Raw genomic sequence first — 18,803 nt, forward strand, 5'->3', positions numbered from 1 at the left:
AAGTAATTACAATTTAGCAAATAAACACTGGAGTGATAGATGTGCAGATGATGATGTGACAGAAGAAATATTGCTGAGCAAAAAAAGTAAATAAAAACAATATGAGGATGAGGTAGGTAATTGGATGGGCTATTTACAGATGGGCTGTGTACAGCTGCAGCGATCGGTAAGCTGCTCAGATAGCTGATGCTTAAAGTTAGTGAGGGAGATTTAAGTCTCCAACTTCAGCGATTTTTGCAATTCGTTCCAGTCATTGGCAGCAGAGAACTGGAAGGAAAGGTGGCCAAAGGAGGTGTTGGCTTTAGGGATGACCAGTGAGATATACCTGCTGGAGTGCGTGCTACAGGTCGGTTATGTTATGGTGACCAGTGAGCTGAGATGAGGCGGAGCTTTACCTAGCAAAGACGAGTCGTGGAACGAATATGTAGCGAGGGCCAGCCGACGTGAGCATACAGGTCGCAGTGGTGGGTGGTATATGGAATTGATCTTGCGAGCTTACATACGGTCAGATCCATAATTATTGGCACCCTTGATAAAGGTGAGCAAAAAATACAGTATAAAATAAAGAATACAATACTGTGCTGTATTGTATGATTATTTTTTTGCAAATGTTTTGCTCATCTTTATCAAGGATGCCAATAATTATGGACCTGACTGTTTATAGTTAAATAAATAAATACAATTTTTATAATTTATTATCCGTGTAGCAAATCATATATGTAAACTTGTGAGATCAGTGTGGTAGTACGAGGCTAGGTTGACCCTCATGCCTATTGACAAGACATTATGACAAGACAATCGTAAAAAGGAGCAGCCGCGTACTGTACGACAGCTGTATCGTTTAGTGTTATTGCAGGGAAATGCCATATTCTCTGACTGTCTCCCAGCCTCATAGTAGGATATAAGGTGTTATAAAGACCAGCACTGCTCCTGCTTTAGAGTTTCTGTGATTGTAATCTCTCATGATTGTCACCATATTCTTTTCCTGTGTTGGTGGATATCAGAGTTCTTATTTTACACTCCTCCTAACCTCTCCTGCACTGCCCACACTGACCCACGAAATGTTTACAAACACTCCTCTCCCTCCGATTACCCATATTGCACCCGACTCTCATATTCCCCACGCCCCCTTTTTTCCCAGGATTTCCTCAAGTTACAGTTTAACTAAAACCTCAGCTTCCCTGTGAACGCTCAGTCCCATAGAGATCTTTATCTGACTGTGGCTCTGATGCTGCTTTTTGACTGTAACACCAGTGTTTCACTTAGTGTATACTGTACCAGGGAAGTTATACTAGGGGAGTTGTGTGCCTAGCTAGGGCTGACCGTGAGGACTTGTGAAGAGCAGAATCGACAACCCCCGCATAATCAAAACAGTTGCTTTCTGAGAAGCTGTTAAAGCTGAAAGTACCAGTGGCCTGGCTTTGGCCCCAAGTGAGAGCTGGTCCGCCGGAGTCAAGGCCCAGTGAGACACGGGTGCCAGCCCATGTAGATGGAAACGGAAAGGGCAAAGCCTTTTTGGTTAAACACCTGGTTAAATCCTCTATGAAGTGATCTGCCCTGGCCTGGCCTGAGTGGCTCAATACTCTGTGCCTGAGATTTACAGAGATACTCTCAGTGCAATAAGAGCTCCTGGTGGTCCTCTGTAGCTCAGTTGGTAGAGCATGGTGCTTGCAACGGCAGAATAGTAAGTTCGCAACCCTGTACGTAAAATGTATGCATGCATGACTGTAAGTTGCTTTGGATAAAAGTGTCTGCTAATTGGCATATATGTATACTATTATTAAGAGATTATGGCTTAAAAAGATTGGATACGGTAAGTCTTTACATAGAAATAGATGATAATGATTAGGATCCAATTACTCAGGTCACAATATGAGGAAGAGGCAAGTGTGAAACAAGAAATAATTGGTTGTGTGCTGCTGTTGATGTTAATATGATTCCTCATCGGCTGTGTTGTGGTCAGGTGTTCCATGACATTGCCTACAAGGCCAAGGACAGACAGGACCTGCTGGCGGGCATCGAGGAGTTCCTGGATGAGGTCATTGTCCTACCCCCAGGGGAGTGGGACCCCGACATCAGGATAGAACCCCCCAAATCCCTGCCCTCGTCTGACAAGAGGTACAGCCCTGTCACACACACCTCTGGTCCTAGAAGGTTAAACAATTCTGTAAATGTTCCTAGTTCCAGGAAATTACTTAAATTGCGCATGTTTCTTTTTAAAAGTGACCCAGACTATTCCCTCTCTTTCCTCCAAACTTGGTACTCATGGTGGACCACAAACAATCAGATGTGTGTCGGAGAGTGATGTCTGTGGGTTAACCTACTGTGTCTGTCTGTATAGGAAGAACCAGTATAATGCTGGGGGTGGAGGGGATGGGCCCCAGATGAATGGGGACACACCGGGACATGACGGGGGTCAGGGAGGAGGGGGACATGGACATGTCGGAGAAGAGCTCATGAACACTGGGAAGTAAGGATGACACTTCATTACTACTAGCCTAAACCATATGATATGGTGTAGTCTTGAATAACAGAGCAGTCTTCAACTGTCAATACAGAGCTGTCTTCAACTGCCAATACCAACAAGGGCCTCAACTCTCACTGAAATCAGAATGCAAAACTATTTACTTTTACACTGTAACTCCACGCATGTTTACTACGGAATTCCAGGAAATTACACCTCGTGTGTGTGGCCAAAGCAAGACACTATTTACCATTGCTTTCAGTTACGCTTTGTGCCAGACACTGATTTGTGATGAGACCGCATCTTTAGTTATCTCGTAAACCAGACAGATTCAGTAGCTACGCTGACCAAAACAGAATGGGGATCGTAGCGATCCTTCTCCTGTTACAAGGCTACGTCTTTAAATCATTTGCCAATAACAAACAGTTTGTGGCATAAATGTAACATTTTACTGTCACATTTTCATTAAGGTTTTGCGGCGGCCTCATTCTGGACATCAAGCGGAAGCTGCCTTTTTTCGCCAGTGATTTCTACGACGCCATTCACATCCAGTCGCTGTCCGCCATCTTATTCATCTATCTGGGCACCGTAACCAATGCAATCACCTTCGGAGGCTTGCTAGGAGACGCTACGGAAAACATGCAGGTGAGCCCCACCTGTTTATGTCTTTGTGAAACAGAATCAGTTGAAATATTTATTATATATATTTTTTGCATAGGCATAACTGGATTTAAGCATTGGCAAATACTATATTAATAATTTGTAATGAGGGACAGGATATCGACCTGTGACCTCGACAGGGCCCTAGTTGTAGCATATAACTGGGACTCCTTGTCATAGTACCGTCATGGCAAATGCTCAACTTCTAAATCTAAATTGCTTTACATCTCCTTATAGCTCATATTGTAATGTAGGCTATAATATAATTAACCTGACCTGGGACACAGCGCCCCACCCTACTTGTGCAGTTGCCACTAACTGTGTGTTAAGGGCATATGCCAAGACAGGTGTGTGTATATTGCTGGCTAGGATGATCTGGTTTACTGTAGATATGCAGACGGCTTGTTGACTGTTAGAGTATGAAGTGGGAGAGTTGGGGAGAGTACAACTACACTCACGCACACACACACACACACAACCCCCCACCCCCCACCACACACACAGCAAGCTGCATCAGTCGTAGCTGAGTAAACGTAACTCCGTATACTGAACATCTCAATGGAGTTGAGTTGCAACATCTCAATGGAGTTCAGCTGCGATGAGTTTTGGCGGAGTGCATCGCCGACTATATCAAGTCGGTATCTGTCGATACTTGTTAAAATGTACATTTTTTTACGCGTACCTTGTACCTATGTTTGGACTGTATAGCTATGTTTGCTTTGGGTGCTGTAGTTTTGGATAAAAATAGCATTTTATACAACCTCTGCCAAGGAAGCTGTTTGTAAAGCAGCCCCTTTATTGCACGGCAGATTTTTTTATAGAATACAATTTTTTTTAAAATAAACTACGGATCCCAACTTCTATCGTATACTCCATTGGGAAACAGTGGATTACATGGCCCAATAGAATTAAGTTATTAACAAAAACAACGGATTACAGAACCCCCAAAAAATAACATAGTTATATAGTACAAACATATGTATGCATTCAAGAATGCACATATTTGCAAGTATCGACAGATGCCGACTTGATGTAGTCTAAGTGACAACTCAACTCTATTGAGATGTAGCTGAGTAAACTCAACCCCATATACGTCAGTCGAGGCAGGCATGCATGAGCCGAGGAGAGCTGGTCTCAGGGGATTTGGCTCCACTAGAAATAACTACAGATCCAGATTACTCAGCTAGCCTCGTCACTGCCCCATCTCCTCCGTCCTCCCCCAACCTCACTCCACTGTGTGGGAGGAGGGGAAGGGAATCCCTCTCCTGACCTCTGACCTTTCCAAGAAGCCATAGCTATCCAAGCATTGGTGCACAGCGTTCCAGGCAGCGAAACTCTGATCCTGCATCCCATCTGTCCGTTGGCTCCTACCCAGGCCTGGTGATGGTGTGTAAAATACAGCTAGTATAAACACACAATGGCACAATGTGAACTTGAACAGGGCTGTCTGTCCTGATTGACCTGTATAACAGCTCTTTTGTATGTCTGGAGCTGTGTGATGGGGGAAATAAAGCAAACGCTGAATCGGCAGATTGATATCATGATGTCGAAAGCTTAAAATCAAAAGAAATTACATTTGTCACATGCTTCATAAACAACAGGTGAAGACTGTGAAACGCTTACCAAAAATGTAGAGAGAAAAAAAGATGATTAATACGAAAAATAATAACACGAGGAATAAATACACAATGAGTAACGATAACTTGGCTATACATTGCCTTTGGAAAGTTTTCAGGCCCCTTGACTCTTTCCACATTTAGTTACTTTACAGCCTTATTCTAAAATGGATTAAAAATATATATATATATATTTTGCAGTCTACACACAATACCCCATAATGACAAAGCGAAAACAGGTTTGTAGATTTTTTTTTGCAAATTTATTAAAACTAAAAAACAAAGACCTTATTTACGGGGCGGCAGGGTAGCCTAGTGGTTAGAGCGTTTGACTAGTAACCGGAAGGTTGTAAGTTCAAACCCCCGACCTGACAAGGTACAAATCTGTCGTTCTGCCCCTGAACAGGCGGTTAACCCACTGTTCCTAGGCCGTCATTGAAAATAAGAATTTGTTCTTAACTGACTTGCCTAGTTAAATAAAGGTAAAATAAAAAAAATAAAAAAATAAACGTAAGTATTCAGACCCTTTGCTATGAGACTTGAAATTGAGCTCAGGTGCATCCTGTTTCCATTCATCATCAATGGTGACTTTAAAACTGAGCAATGAAGGGCCTTGGTCTGAGATATGACCAAGAAACCGATGGTCACTCTGACAGAGCTCTAGAGTTCTTCTGTGGAGATGGGAGAACCTTCTAGAAGGACAACCATTTCTGCAGCATTCCACCAATCAGGCCTTAATGATAGTGGCCAGACAGAAGCCACTCCTGAGTTAAAAACTATTTGATACATTATTGTAACAAAATGTGGAAAAAGTCAAGTCGTCTAAATACTTTCCTAATGCACTGAATACACTGTAGATATGCAGACGGCTTGTTGACTGTTAGAGTATGAAGTGGGAGAGTTGGGGAGAGTACAACTACACACACGCACACACACACACAACCCCCCTCCCCCCCACCACACACATAGCAAGCTGCATCAGTCACGTAACTCCGTATACTGAACATCTCAATGGAGTTGAGTTGCAACATCTCAATGGAGTTCAGCTGCGATGAGTTTTGGCGGTAGATATAGGGATAAAGTGACTAGGCAACAGGATAGATCATAAATGGTAGTAGCAGCATTGTTTTATTTTTATTTAACCTTTTATTTAACCAGGTAGGCTAGTTGAGAACAAGTTCTCATTTACAACTGCGATCTGGCCAAGATAAAGCAAAGCAGTTCGACACATACAACAACAGAGTTACACATGGAGTAAACAACATACAGTCAATAATACAATAGAAAAAGTCTATATACAGTGTGCAAATGAGGTAGGATAAGGGAGGTAAGGCAATAAATAGGCCCTAGTGGTGAAATAATTACAATATAGCAATTAAATACTGGAGTGATAGATGTGCAGAAGATGAATGTGCAAGTAAAGATACTGGGCTGCAAAGGAGCAAAATAAAGTAAATAACAATATGGGGATGAGGTTGTTGGATGGGCTATTTACAGATGGGCTATGTGCAGTGATCTGTGAGCTGCTCTGACAGCTGGTGCTTAAAGTTAGTGTGTGAGAGATGAGTCCCCAGCTTCAGTGATTTTTGCAGTTCGTTCCAGTCATTGGCAGCAGAGAACTGGAAGGAACGGTGGCCAAAGTAGGAATTGGCTTTGGGGGTGTCCAGTGAAATATACCTGCTGGAGAGCATTCTAGGGGTGGGTGCTGCTATGGTGACCAGTGAGCTGAGATAAGGCGAGGCTTTACCTAGCAAAGACTTATAGATGACCCGGAGCCAGTGGGTTTGGCGCCGAATATGAAGCGAGGGCCAGCCAACGAGAGCATACAGGTCACAGAGGTGAGTAGTAATATGGGGCTTTGGTGACAAAACGGATGGCACTGTGATAGACTGCATCCAATTTGTTGAGTAGTGTTGGAGGCTATTTTATAAATGACAGCTCCGAAGTCGAGGATCAGTAGGATAGTCAGTTTTACGAGGGTAGGTTTGGTAGCATGAGTGAAGGATGCTTTGTTGCGAAATAGGAAGACGATTCTAGATTTAATTTTGGATTGCAGATGCTTAATGTGAGTCTGGAAGTAGAATTTACAGTCTAACCAGACACCTAGGTATTTGTAATTGCCCACATATTCTAAGTCCGAACCGTCCAGAGTAGTGATGCTGGACGGGCGGGCAGGTGTGGGCAGCGATCGGTTGAAGAGCATGCATTTAGTTTTACTAGCATTTAAGAGCAGTTGGAGGCCATGGAAGGAGAGTTGTATGGCATTGAAGCTCGTCTGGAGGTTAGTTAACACAATGTCCAAAGAAGGGCCAGAAGTATACAGAATGGTGTCGTCTGCATAGAGGTGGATAAGACAATCGCCAGAAGCAAGAGCAAAATCATTGATGTATACCGAGAAGAGAGTCGGCCTGAGAATTGAACCCTGTGGCAACCTCATATAGAGACTGCCAGAGGTCCGGACAACAGGCCTTCTGATTTGACACACTGAACTCTATCTGAGAAGTAGTTGGTGAACAAGGCGAGGCAGTTAATTTGAGAAACCAAGGCTGTTGAGTCTGCCGATAGGATGTGGTTATTGACAGAGTCGAAAGCCTTGGCCAGGTCGACGAATACAGCTGCACAGTATTGTCTCTTATCGATGGCGGCCATCTTGGCTCTCATTGTATGTGATGAGTCAAAAGAGTTAGTGCAAAAAGGGTCAATGCAGATAATCCAGGTAACTGTTGGTTAACTATTTAACTAACTATTTAGCAGTCTTATGGCTTGGAGATAGATGTTCAGGGTCCTTTTGGTTCCAAACTTGGTGCATTGGTACCGCTTTCCGTGTGGTAGCAGAGAGTGGTAACAGTCTATGATTTGGATGGCTGGAGTATTTGACAATTTGTAGGGCCTTCCTCTGACACTGCCTGGTATAGAGGTCCTGGATTGCAGGGAACTCGGCACTAGTGATGTACTGGGCTGTACACACTACCCTCTGTAGTGTCTTGCGGTCGCATGCCAAGCAGTTGCCATGCCAAGAGTTGATGCAGCTAGTCAAGATGCTCTCATTGGTGTAGCTGTTGAACTTTTTGAGGGTCTGAGGGCCCATGCCAAATCTTTTCAGCATCCTGAGGGGAAGAGGCATTGTTGTGCCTTCTTCACAACAGTGTTGGTGTGTGTAGACAATGATAAATCCTTAGTGATGTGGTCACGGAGGAACTTGAAACTCTCAACCCGTTCCTCTACAGCCCCTTTGATGTAGAGTGAGACGTGCTCAGCTCTCCTTTTCCTGTAGTCCACAATCAGCTCAATTGTCATCGCTGTAGGCGATTATAAGCTGTTTCATTGTCATTGGTGATCAGGCCAACCACTGTCGTGCCGTCAGCAAACTTAATGATGGTGTTGAAGTCATGCGGCCATGCAGTCGTAGGTGAACAGAGTACAGGAGGGAACTAAGTATGCACCCCTGAGGGGCCCCCGTCCTGGGGGTTAGCGTGGCGGATGTGTTATTGCCTACCCTCAACATCTGGGGGCAGCCCGTCAGGAAGTCCAGGATTCAGATGTAGAGGGAGGTGTTCAGTCTCAGGGTCCTGAGCTTGGAGGGGACTACAGTGCCTTCAGAAACTATTCACACCCCTGATCTTCTTCCACATTTTGTTGTGTTACAGCTGAATTAAACATTTATTAAATTTAGATTTTTTTGGGTCACTGGCCTACACACAGTACCCCATAATGTTAAAGTGGAATTATGTTTTAAGCAATGTTTACAAATTAATTAAAAAGGAAAAGCTGAAATGTTGTGTGTCAAAAAGTATTTGTTATTGCAAACCTAAATGAGTTCAGGAGTAAAAATGTGCTTAACAAGTCGCATAATATGGATGGATGGATCATCAAAAGTGTGGTTATTCTGCAAAACTAACCTAATTGGCAGAGTGAAAATTTGGAAGCCAGTAAAGAATAACAATATTCCAAACATGCATCTTGTTTGCAACACGTCACTAAAGTAATACTGCAAAAAAAGTGGCAAAGCAATTCACTTTTTGTCCTAAATACAATACAATACATTACTGAGTCCCACTCGTCATATTTTCAAGCGTAGTGGTGGCTGCATCATGTTATGGGTATTCTCGTAATCGTCAAGGACTGGGGAGTTTTTCACCATTAAAAAAAGAAAAGGAATGGAACTAAGCACAGGAAAAATCCTTCAGAACAACCTGGTTCAAACAGCGTTCCCCTGGAAGACTGGGAGTTGAATTCACCTTTCAGCTGGACAATAACCTAAACACAAGGCCACATCTACACTGGAGTTGCTTACCAAGAAGACAGTGAAAGTTCCTGAGTGGACGTGTTACAGTTTTGACTTAAATCTACTTGAAAATCTATGCCAAGACCTGAAAATGGTTGTCTAGCAATGATCAACAACCAATTTGACAGAGCTTGAAGAATTTTGAAAAAAGATTGGGTAAATGTTACACAATTCAGGTGTGGAAAGCTCTTAGAGACCCAGAAATACCACAGCTGTAATCACTGCCAAAGGTGCTTTTACAAAGTAAAATCGTTCTGTTTTTCATTTCCAATAAATTAGCTAAAGAAACCTAAAACATGCTTTAACTTTGTCAATATGGGGTATTGTGTGTAGATGCTTGAGAAAAATAACAACTATTTAATAAATTTTGAATCCAGGCTGAAACACAGCAAAATGTGGAATAAGTCAAGGAATGTGAATACTTCCTGAAGGCACTGTATGGTGTTGAATGCTGAGCTACAGTAAATGAGCAGCATTCTCATGTAGGCGTTCCTCTTGTCCAGGTCGGAGAGTGTGGAGTGCAATATAGATGTGAATTGGTACAGGGTGTCTGGGATGATGGTGTTGATGTGAGCCATGACAGATTACCTTGGCGTTCTTGGACACAAGGACTATGGGGGTCTGCTTGATGCATGTAGGCATTATAGACTGGGTCAGGGAGAGGTTGAAAATGTCAGTGAAAACATTTGCCTGCTCTGAGTATGCGTCCTGGTAATTTGTCTGACCCCACGGCCTTGTGAATTTGAACCTGTTTAAAGGCCTTACTTACATTTGTTGCAGAGAGCGAGATCATACAGTCGTCCAGAACAGCTGGTGCGCTCATGTATGGTTCAGTGTTGCTTGCCTCGAAATGAGCATGGAAGGAATTTAGCTCATCTGGTAGGCTAGTGTCACTGGGCAGCTCACGGCTGCGTTTCCCTTTATAATCTGTGATAGTTTGAAGCCATGCCACATTGGAGCGTCACTGCCAGCAAAGTAGAATTTGATCTTAGTCCTGTATTGACATTTTGACTATTTGATGGCATGTCGGAGATCATACCGGGATTTCTTATAAGCATCTAGATTAGTGTCCCTCTCCTTTAAAGCTGCAGCTCTAGCCTTTAACTCAGTGTCGATGTTTGCCTGTAATCCATGGCTTCTGGTTTGGATATGTATGTACTGTCACTGAGGACGACATTGTCAATGCACTAATTAATGAAGCTGGTGACTGATGTGGTAAATGTTATCGGATGAATCCCGAACATATTCCAGTCCGTGCTAGCAAAACAGTCCTGTAGCTTCATTAGACCACTACCCTATTGAGCATGTAACTGGTACTTCCCGATTGAGTTTTTGCTTGTCAGCAGGAATCAGGAGGATGAGTTATGGTCAGATTTGCCAAATGGAGGACGAGGGAGAGCTTTGTATGTGTTTCTTTGTGTGGAGTTAAGGTGATCTAGAGTTGTTTTCCCTTATTGTTACACAGGTGACATGCTGGTAAAAATGAGGTTAGACTTTTCCCTGCATTAAAATCACCAGGCACTAGGAGCGCCACCTCTGGATGTGCATTATGCTTATGGCCCTGTACAGCTCATCCTGAATTTAATTTTGCTGCTCTATCGATCTCTCCATGCATCAGTCTGAACCTCCTATCCTAGAAGTCGTTTGGGCTGATGTCCCAATTACATGATTCAGGATCTGTGTAGGCCGGCTCTGGTCCCAGAAACCAAATGGGTTGAGCCAATCAGAACGTTTTGAATGTGTTCACATTTGAGAAGTCGTCAGGGAGGAAGCAAATCCAGACTCATTGTAGAGAAGAAACAGTGATTGTGGCTTTTGGCCGGAGCGATGCGGATGGGTAACCGGGCAAGCCAAGTGTGACCAGAGCTTTGCTCTCTTGTTGTTTTTGTGAGAGTAGGGTACGAGAACAGTAGTTTGGAACCAAACCCTGCCTTTGGCCCTCCACCAATCAATCTCCTGTCCAGTCCCACTCGGTTTAAACATATCTAACAGTGGTTTGGATTTTGCCACTCTCGCTGTTTACTCTGTGTTCTTGACCTAGGACCTTTAACTAACTCCACCCGGAGACTAAATCTTTCTCTGGATTTGGGACAAACGTCTCCATCTGCCTCTTTTTTTTCATCTCTGTCTGTTTGTGTGTTTCTTTGACTCACCAGCCCTTCTGTGTCCCTCTACTGTCCTCCAGGGTGTGTTGGAAAGTTTCCTGGGCACGGCAGTGACAGGGGCCATATTCTGTCTGCTGGCTGGCCAGCCTCTCACCATCCTCAGCAGCACTGGTCCTGTACTGGTGTTTGAAAGGCTCCTCTTCAACTTCAGCAAGTATGTGTCACCCTCTCTATTTTTCTTGCATTATGAGTACCACAGATATTGATACTCCGCTGGGGAGGCTTTCAAGAGTAGGTTCCTCCAGGTTGTTAACGCTGTGGCTCCCATTATGCAAGTTAGAGTAAAGCAGAGAGCCAACCCTTCGTTTAATCATGAAATCCTTGAAGCCATTGAATGAAGGAACAAGGCCTTCCTTTTATATAAAGGGCTCAGGAATGAGGCTCAGAAGATTGTGGGAGCCAAGAGGGGGTACTATACTGACTACATTGCAGAGAACAAAAATAACCCCAAAAAGCTGTCAAAATCATTAAAGGAATTAATATGTAGTAACTCGGCCACAAACAAATCCACTAGACTGGGAACTAATGAATTCAACTCATATTTTACCTCAGTAACTAAGTTGGCAACTTACCCACCACCAGTCGTTTGTTTCTCTCTCTCATATTTAAATGACCTCCTATGACTGGGGAAATATGTCTGAGAGAATTCAATAGAAGTAAAACAAATTAGCAACAATAATGGCCCTAGGGATGTCTTATTTTGCGCCAGTATTTGTTTTCAGAGTTGGACTGTTGTTGTGAGGATTACCAGTGGTATGTGGTCCTGGCTCAAGGGTACTGTGGTGCCCACTAAAAACCCAAACCCCAATCTAATTCACCATGGGAATGTGTTTAGTTCTCCTTCTGGCAAAAGCTGCATATTGCTTTTCTATTTACACAGGTTCTGTGTATCCTTCAATATAAAACAAGTAAAACTAAAATACAAATAATACTCACGATAGACATAAACAATATGAAATTCATCTCCAGTCAGAGGTTGGCCACATTGTTTTGGGCTCAAGTTTTTGTATCTATCTGATTCTCTGGAACAAACAGTCCTTCGATTTATTCACAATAACAAACAAACTGCCTGCGGTCCCGTTGCCAGGCCGATTGTCCTTTCATTTCCCGCTGCGTCCTGCTCGCTACTTCCTATTTCCTCCACTAAATGGGGTCATGTGACCCCGGTCTAGACCTGCTCCCACACGGGCCAGACCAGACCAGAATTCTCTTCTCCTCATTCTCTCTTTTTTCCCTCCTCCTTGCCATGCCAGAGAGAAGGCCATCTTCTAGCATTACATTACAGAGAACACTGGAGTGGTTATGTTCCGTTATGAATAATTCACATTCATTCAATGTCATAACGTGAATGGAGACTATCAAAGCTGAGCTGACGGCACCATGTTTCCACGGCTCGGGTCTGAGTTGAAGCCTCCATGCCCTTCCACTGTTTTCACGACTGGGTTCACTGACTCCTGAGTGGTGTTGTTTGCAGGTCTTACAGCCTCTGTCCATCTTTGTCTGTCTCTGATACACACAAAACACACATACTGTACATGCTGTGCATGCATCGATTTGGGATAGGAATGGCCAAGTGACTTAGAAGGGACTTCCTTTTTAGATAAAGGTTAATATATTAATATGTTACCATCTCTCCCACCTGTCCCTCTACAGAGACACTGACTTCCTGGAGTTCTGGTCGTGGATTGGCCTACTCTTACATTAACTAACCATGGTTGTACCATCACTCTCTCTCTCCCTCCAGAGACAATGACTTTGACTACCTGGAATTCCGGCTGTGGATCGGCCTGTGGTCAGCTTTCTTTTGCCTGGTGCTGGTTGCCACAGACGCCAGCTTCCTGGTCCAGTACTTCACGCGCTTCACGGAGGAGGGCTTTTCATCCCTCATCTCCTTCATCTTCATCTATGATGCCTTCAAGAAGATGCTGAAGCTGGCCCACTACAACCCCATCAATGCTGACTACGACCCGAACTACGTCACAACGTACGACTGCCGCTGCATGCCCCTACCGGACGACGGTATGCTGATCAGCACTGTGCTCACAGCTCATTGGCTGTTGTGTGGTTTAAACCAATCAGATCAGAAGGTGCTAATGATGATGATCCAGGTGACAACAAGGGTGTACCAAAGAGGGTTTGACCCATCTATATATAATCCCTTTCTGGTTCTGTGGTTTGGCCAGTGTTGCTCTAGCTTTGAGCCGGTGATCTCACGTCCCATTGACATCCCTATAGCTCAGAAAACAATTTTTCACAATATTTAAACTGGTTATAATTATATGGTACAAGTATGTATTTACTTAAGAGATATCACTGTGTACTTGCTCAACAGTTTTACCAGGTCCTGTTTAGTGAGTGACTTGGCAGATTTCTATGGTTGTAGTGCTGAGCGATTAACCAAAATCTCTGTTACTTTTCCTTTTTTTAAACAATTAATTGACCAAAATTGGTTCAATTATTTGAATTCCATTTAGTTATTTTTTTCTGTGAGCTCAATGCGCAGTTTCTCTAGAGATAAATCAGATCAAGCCCGAACTCTACAATGTAGTAGGAAATTATAGTTTCCAACAGGCCAATATTCAACATAGTTTAGTGCAGAAAACGTGTTAATTAACTATAATGACCATAATCCATTGCGAGCCTACTTGTTCTGTCTGTGTGGAGCAGATACAGAGAGGGAGAAAAGAGACAGAAGACACACGATCGAGAGGGATAGAGAGTAATTGCTTCGCAAAGTATTTCCAACTGAAAAGTATGCCTTATTTACTTTGAAGAACTACTAAAATTGTGATTTTTGTCAGAGAGCATAGGCAGCAGCTCTATGGAGATGAGATGATGACATGGAATGAAATAATAAAGTCATAAAACAAATGAAATATATATATATAAATATAATATGTTCTATTAAAGTAATGTGAATAAATTATGGTTAATAAGTGATGAGCAGTAATGGTCAGTCACTACCGTCATGGGACTTTTGTTCTGTATTGTTACAGGATTCAACACACCTAATGCATTTAATAACAAATTTAAATAACAAAAAAATTGAGAAAAAACGTGATTCTTTTTTATATTCGAACCGACCTCAAAAGCACTAATCGCTCTGGACTACTGTATATGGTTGGTGGGAAATATGTTCCTCAGGGGCTCGGAGTTAAGTAGCACAGCATATGCCTGAGCCTGTCAACCATCATCTCTCTCCTTTGACAATTCCGACAAAAGGCTAGTGCTTAAAACTCAAAGGAAAATGCATGTTATAGTTTGACAAGTAAAGTGGTTTTGTGGAGACCTCACTGTCGTTGTTTTTGCTGTGGTTTGTTTCCATCCAGGAAATATGACAGGTCTCTATAGCGATGTCTCTTCCTGGATAAATGATACTGATCTGGTAAGCAGCCACTTGAGTGTTTCTTCTCTGACAGCCATATCATCTTCAGTCACGGAGGTCTGAAGGAAGTCTATATTCCTGAGTGTGTCTCAGACAGGAATGTGTCTGAGCTGGTGTGGGTTAATTAGTTTATGACAGTGTTATCCATCAACAATGCAGTGAATTGTTGATGGACAATGCTGTCATTAACTGATTTCAATTAAATCAACATTTAAATCAATAGTCTTTCTTTCACTTATGTCATGAAATGTTTTTCCTAGGATTTAGGAGATTCTGCATGTACGTTAATCCTTTAGTCATGACTCATGATGTAATGGTTTTGTATGTGTGTGTGTCTGTCTTTCTCCCGTAGCCGGTAAATGCCACGTGGGCGTCTCTCGATAGGGAACAGTGTGTGAAGTATGGTGGTGAGCTGATTGGTCCAGCCTGCGGCTTCGTCCCCGACGTCACTCTGATGTCATTCATCCTTTTCCTGGGGACCTACACTTGCTCCATGTGTCTCAAGAAGTTCAAGTTCAGCCGCTTCTTCCCCACCACTGTGAGTGACTGACATCCCTGACCGCCAATCACATTTCAGGATCAAAGTTGTGACAGCCCAGTCGGCCAATCATGTTTCAGGGTCTTCGTTTCACTGCCCCGCCGGCCAATCATGTTTTAGGATCAGTTTGGTTGATTTTTAAGAAAGGGAAAGGGGCAAATGTAATTGAAACGTCAAAACATTGTATATTACAGGGACGGGGTGTGAACAGGTAGTGGCAATACAATCAGGTTACTTTCTATATATTTACAGATAGAATTGATTCTACAGCGGTCATATGATAGTTAGGCCTATATACCTACTGTATGACTCCTAGGATTTCATTACCTTCTATGTATTCTTGGCAAATTTCCATGATCCATGTCTGGGTTTAGTGGTGAAATCTTCGGTGTCGTCAGATGAACAAATCAAACCCCCGACAGCCCTGACCCTTTTGACCCAGTTAGCATCCACTGAGCTTCTGTTCTTCCAGGTTTGAGTACATAACGATGTGTCATGATCAGACTATGTGAGCAGTCGGAAATCCTGCTCATCACTCATGGAGCTGTGCAGGCGCACCACTCCAGTGCTCCACATCCGTTCCAACCTCTCTGCCTATAAACCGCTCCGTGCTCACAAGAAATAAAGGCTGCGCCGAATTCGCCCCACATTCTTTAAGATCACAAGTTAATCAACACCCATCAATTTTTGTAAACTACCTGAATCTACCATTTGGTTTTGAAATATTGAAACCAAACCATATGATTTTTATGAAATATTTTTTCGTAAACATGAAAAGGTGAATGTAAGAAGAGCTCATCATTTCAAATAGGTTACATTATTAAACAATATATAAACACTCGAAATGGGTCAGGAGCCAGACATGGAGCCCAATAAGGAATGAAATTGCATTATTTAGGCTATATTATTTCAATTATTTCAAGGCTATGGCCTACAAAGAAATACATTGTGAAGCATTTGCGAGTGCGACAAAAGGCTGGTAGGGACATAAATCCTCGGCATTTAAACAACATTTTGTTGTCTATAAATCTATCAATTGTGCATAATGGTTGTGACTTTAAATACAAATTCAATGAAAAATTCATTTTTAGGCTCAGTCTACAGTGCCTTTGAATTCATTTTTAGAAACACGAGTTTGGCCAGAGTCTGTGGCTTCAGGCTCATGCGATGGTGCCTGGAGAGCAGGCCAGCAGCAGAGTATATCCTATCTGCGCTTGCAGGGATGCAGAGTTGTTTTTTTAACATTTTTCTATAGGTAGGCCCAAAGGTTTTTAGGCAGAATAACCCAATCAAAACGGAAAGCTTCTTGAAAGTGGGAATATGCCAGGCATATTGAGCCAAAATCTATTATTGTATAGATAACTTTTTAAGAGATCTGATTTTTAGTTTATAAATACAGCACACAAGTAGACTACAAATGGATGCTGGGCCAGGCATGCCCTGAGCTCAAGTGAGCTCTACTGGAGCAAAATTGGGGTGGGCAAGAAGGCAGACGCTCCAGCCTTTGGAAATCTCGCTCCTTACTCCAGTCAAATTGGGCCCGCTCTGCTCCAGCTCCCTTCACACACTCTTGTCATGATGTACAGTAAATCACTATAAACTCCCTTGCTCCCCCTCCTTGCTAGGTTAGTCTATAGGCTCAGATGTCAATGAGTCTTAGCAGGAAGGTCAGATGTTGACCATTGACACTGTGCAAGGTGCTGTGCTGTAAGGAATGGCATGTACTAAAGTGTAAGTCTATGTGTTAGTGTGGGCATACACGAACACTACGCTTACTCTTCAGTGTATCTGTATCCTTAAATATAAACAAAACACCAGTGGATGAGCTGCCTGGTATACAGTATGGGCAGTACTCCTCTCTGTATTTCCCAGTGGAGGAGGGCCCCATCCTCTTGTCCTCATTCACACACAGTCATTACATTAGTAGTGTGTGTTAAGCCAGCCAAGAGTCCTCTCTAGACTCTGGGGCCTTAGTTGGAGTGTTTATATAGGCAGCTCATAATGATTAAGAGTGGGGGGGAGGGGGCTGATCCTAGATCAGCACTTTAAAAAAATTAGGCCCAGAGCTAGGTTCACTTTACCCTGCTCCTCACTACTCTCTCTGTCAACTGCTTTATCTGTGTCCTGTATTGCTAGCTCGGACCCTAGGCAGGACCGTAGATCAGTGCTTGACTTGAGCAGGAGCTCAGCAGTACTGAGTTTTTATTTTTTACTATGCAAGTCAGTTAAGAACAAATTCTTATTTTCAATGACGGCCTAGGAACAGTGGGTTAAATGCCTGTTCAGGGGCAGAACGACAGATTTGTACCTTCCGGTTACTAGTCCAACGCTCTAACCACTAGGCTACCCTGCCACCCCACTGCACCACTCATTTCCTACTGCTTGAATTCCTGCACCTCATAAAATATTAGCTCCAAAGTTTTGTGCAGTTCCTGCACCTAAATATAAACCGGCACCCAAAATGAGTAACGGCACTTATTATAGACCAAGTCAAGCACTGCTGTAAACGTTAACATTTCCACTAATTTATCGCACTCTGGGAAGGAGGGAGGGATCGGAGGGAGAGAAGGGAGGGTGGGGCACCTCCATTACATACTGTTCACAACATGAGTCCAGTAGCCTATTTACAGTAAGGTGTTTCAATGTTTGAAAACATGGCTCAAATATATGGAGCAATATAGTAACAGTAATCTAAATATACAATATCTACAGTAAGATGAATGTGAAATCTGAGAATTTGAATATTTTGGTTAGCCTTATTGTAACCATCCCCCCCCCAATAAAGCTTTGGCTAAATACCTGCACTCAGTGAAACTACATTGGTCATAATGGCTTAGTTGGAAAACAATCTGCTCCACCCTCGTGAACATATTTTTGTGTGACGAAAAATGTACTGTCTCAGCCAAAAGCCTTGCAAAACTCAACACGGTTGTGCCTCCCTATTGTACCCGCAGGTGAGGAAACTGATCAGTGATTTTGCCATCATCCTGGCTATTGTCATCTTCTGTGGTGTGGATGCCTTGGTCGGAGTGGACACACCCAAGCTCATCGTGCCAACTGAATTCAAGGTGAGTACCAGGGCGGATATCTGTGGTGTTGAGAAAGGCCTTGTGCAGAAACGTTGGCTTTGTATATGGTCCACTATATCCCCTGTTCTTGTTTTGTATAGTGCGCAGGTTTACACCTGCATTCATTTTAGTGATGATGCTTTCTATTCAAGTATAAGCAAAGGTGTATGTAGTACACTCTGGTCTAGATTTTGATTTATATATTGCAACAATATCATTTTCTATAGTTACTCTATCAGGGACAGGTGTATCAATCAGATCTCCGCCTGAACAATGCTGCATTTTCTTAGGCAGACATAAAGTCTTTGTAATCCTTGTCTTAAAGTCTTGTATAATCATTACCTGGTTGTGTACTACTGCCAAGGAGGGAGAGCAGATAGAACCTGAAACTCTGATACAGAGCCAGTCACTAAGATTATTAGCTTACCTCAGTTTACCTTACCTCACTGGGGCCGAATGGTGGGGGTGAGGAAGTATCGAGCGTGGGGGTTGGGGAGGGGTGAGTTTGAATGGGGCAAGGGTGATGTGGAGGAAGAGGGGAAATGTGAGGTTGGGTGAGGAAGGGTAAGAGGGGGTGTGGGGAGGGTGCGTGCATGAAATACAAGGTGATTATAGGACATTG

At 43.1% G+C, this 18,803-nt stretch overlaps 1 protein-coding gene across 4 annotated transcripts in view; it reads left to right on the plus strand.

Annotated features, from left to right (window-relative positions):
* Positions 1-18,803, plus strand: part of LOC112230914 (electrogenic sodium bicarbonate cotransporter 1) — a 69,267-nt gene that overhangs the window by 40,366 nt on the left and 10,098 nt on the right. For all 4 annotated transcript variants that reach the window (XM_024397293.2, XM_024397296.2, XM_024397295.2 and 1 more), the window contains 8 exons: positions 1,964-2,118; positions 2,342-2,470; positions 2,935-3,109; positions 11,211-11,344; positions 12,935-13,209; positions 14,520-14,575; positions 14,928-15,113; positions 18,068-18,181. In XM_024397293.2, coding sequence (XP_024253061.1) covers positions 1,964-2,118; positions 2,342-2,470; positions 2,935-3,109; positions 11,211-11,344; positions 12,935-13,209; positions 14,520-14,575; positions 14,928-15,113; positions 18,068-18,181 — 1,224 coding nt within the window. The remainder of the gene's footprint in view (positions 1-1,963; positions 2,119-2,341; positions 2,471-2,934; positions 3,110-11,210; positions 11,345-12,934; positions 13,210-14,519; positions 14,576-14,927; positions 15,114-18,067; positions 18,182-18,803) is intronic.

Source organism: Oncorhynchus tshawytscha, linkage group LG33 (genome assembly GCF_018296145.1).
Source record: "Oncorhynchus tshawytscha isolate Ot180627B linkage group LG33, Otsh_v2.0, whole genome shotgun sequence".
NCBI lineage: Eukaryota > Metazoa > Chordata > Actinopteri > Salmoniformes > Salmonidae > Oncorhynchus > Oncorhynchus tshawytscha.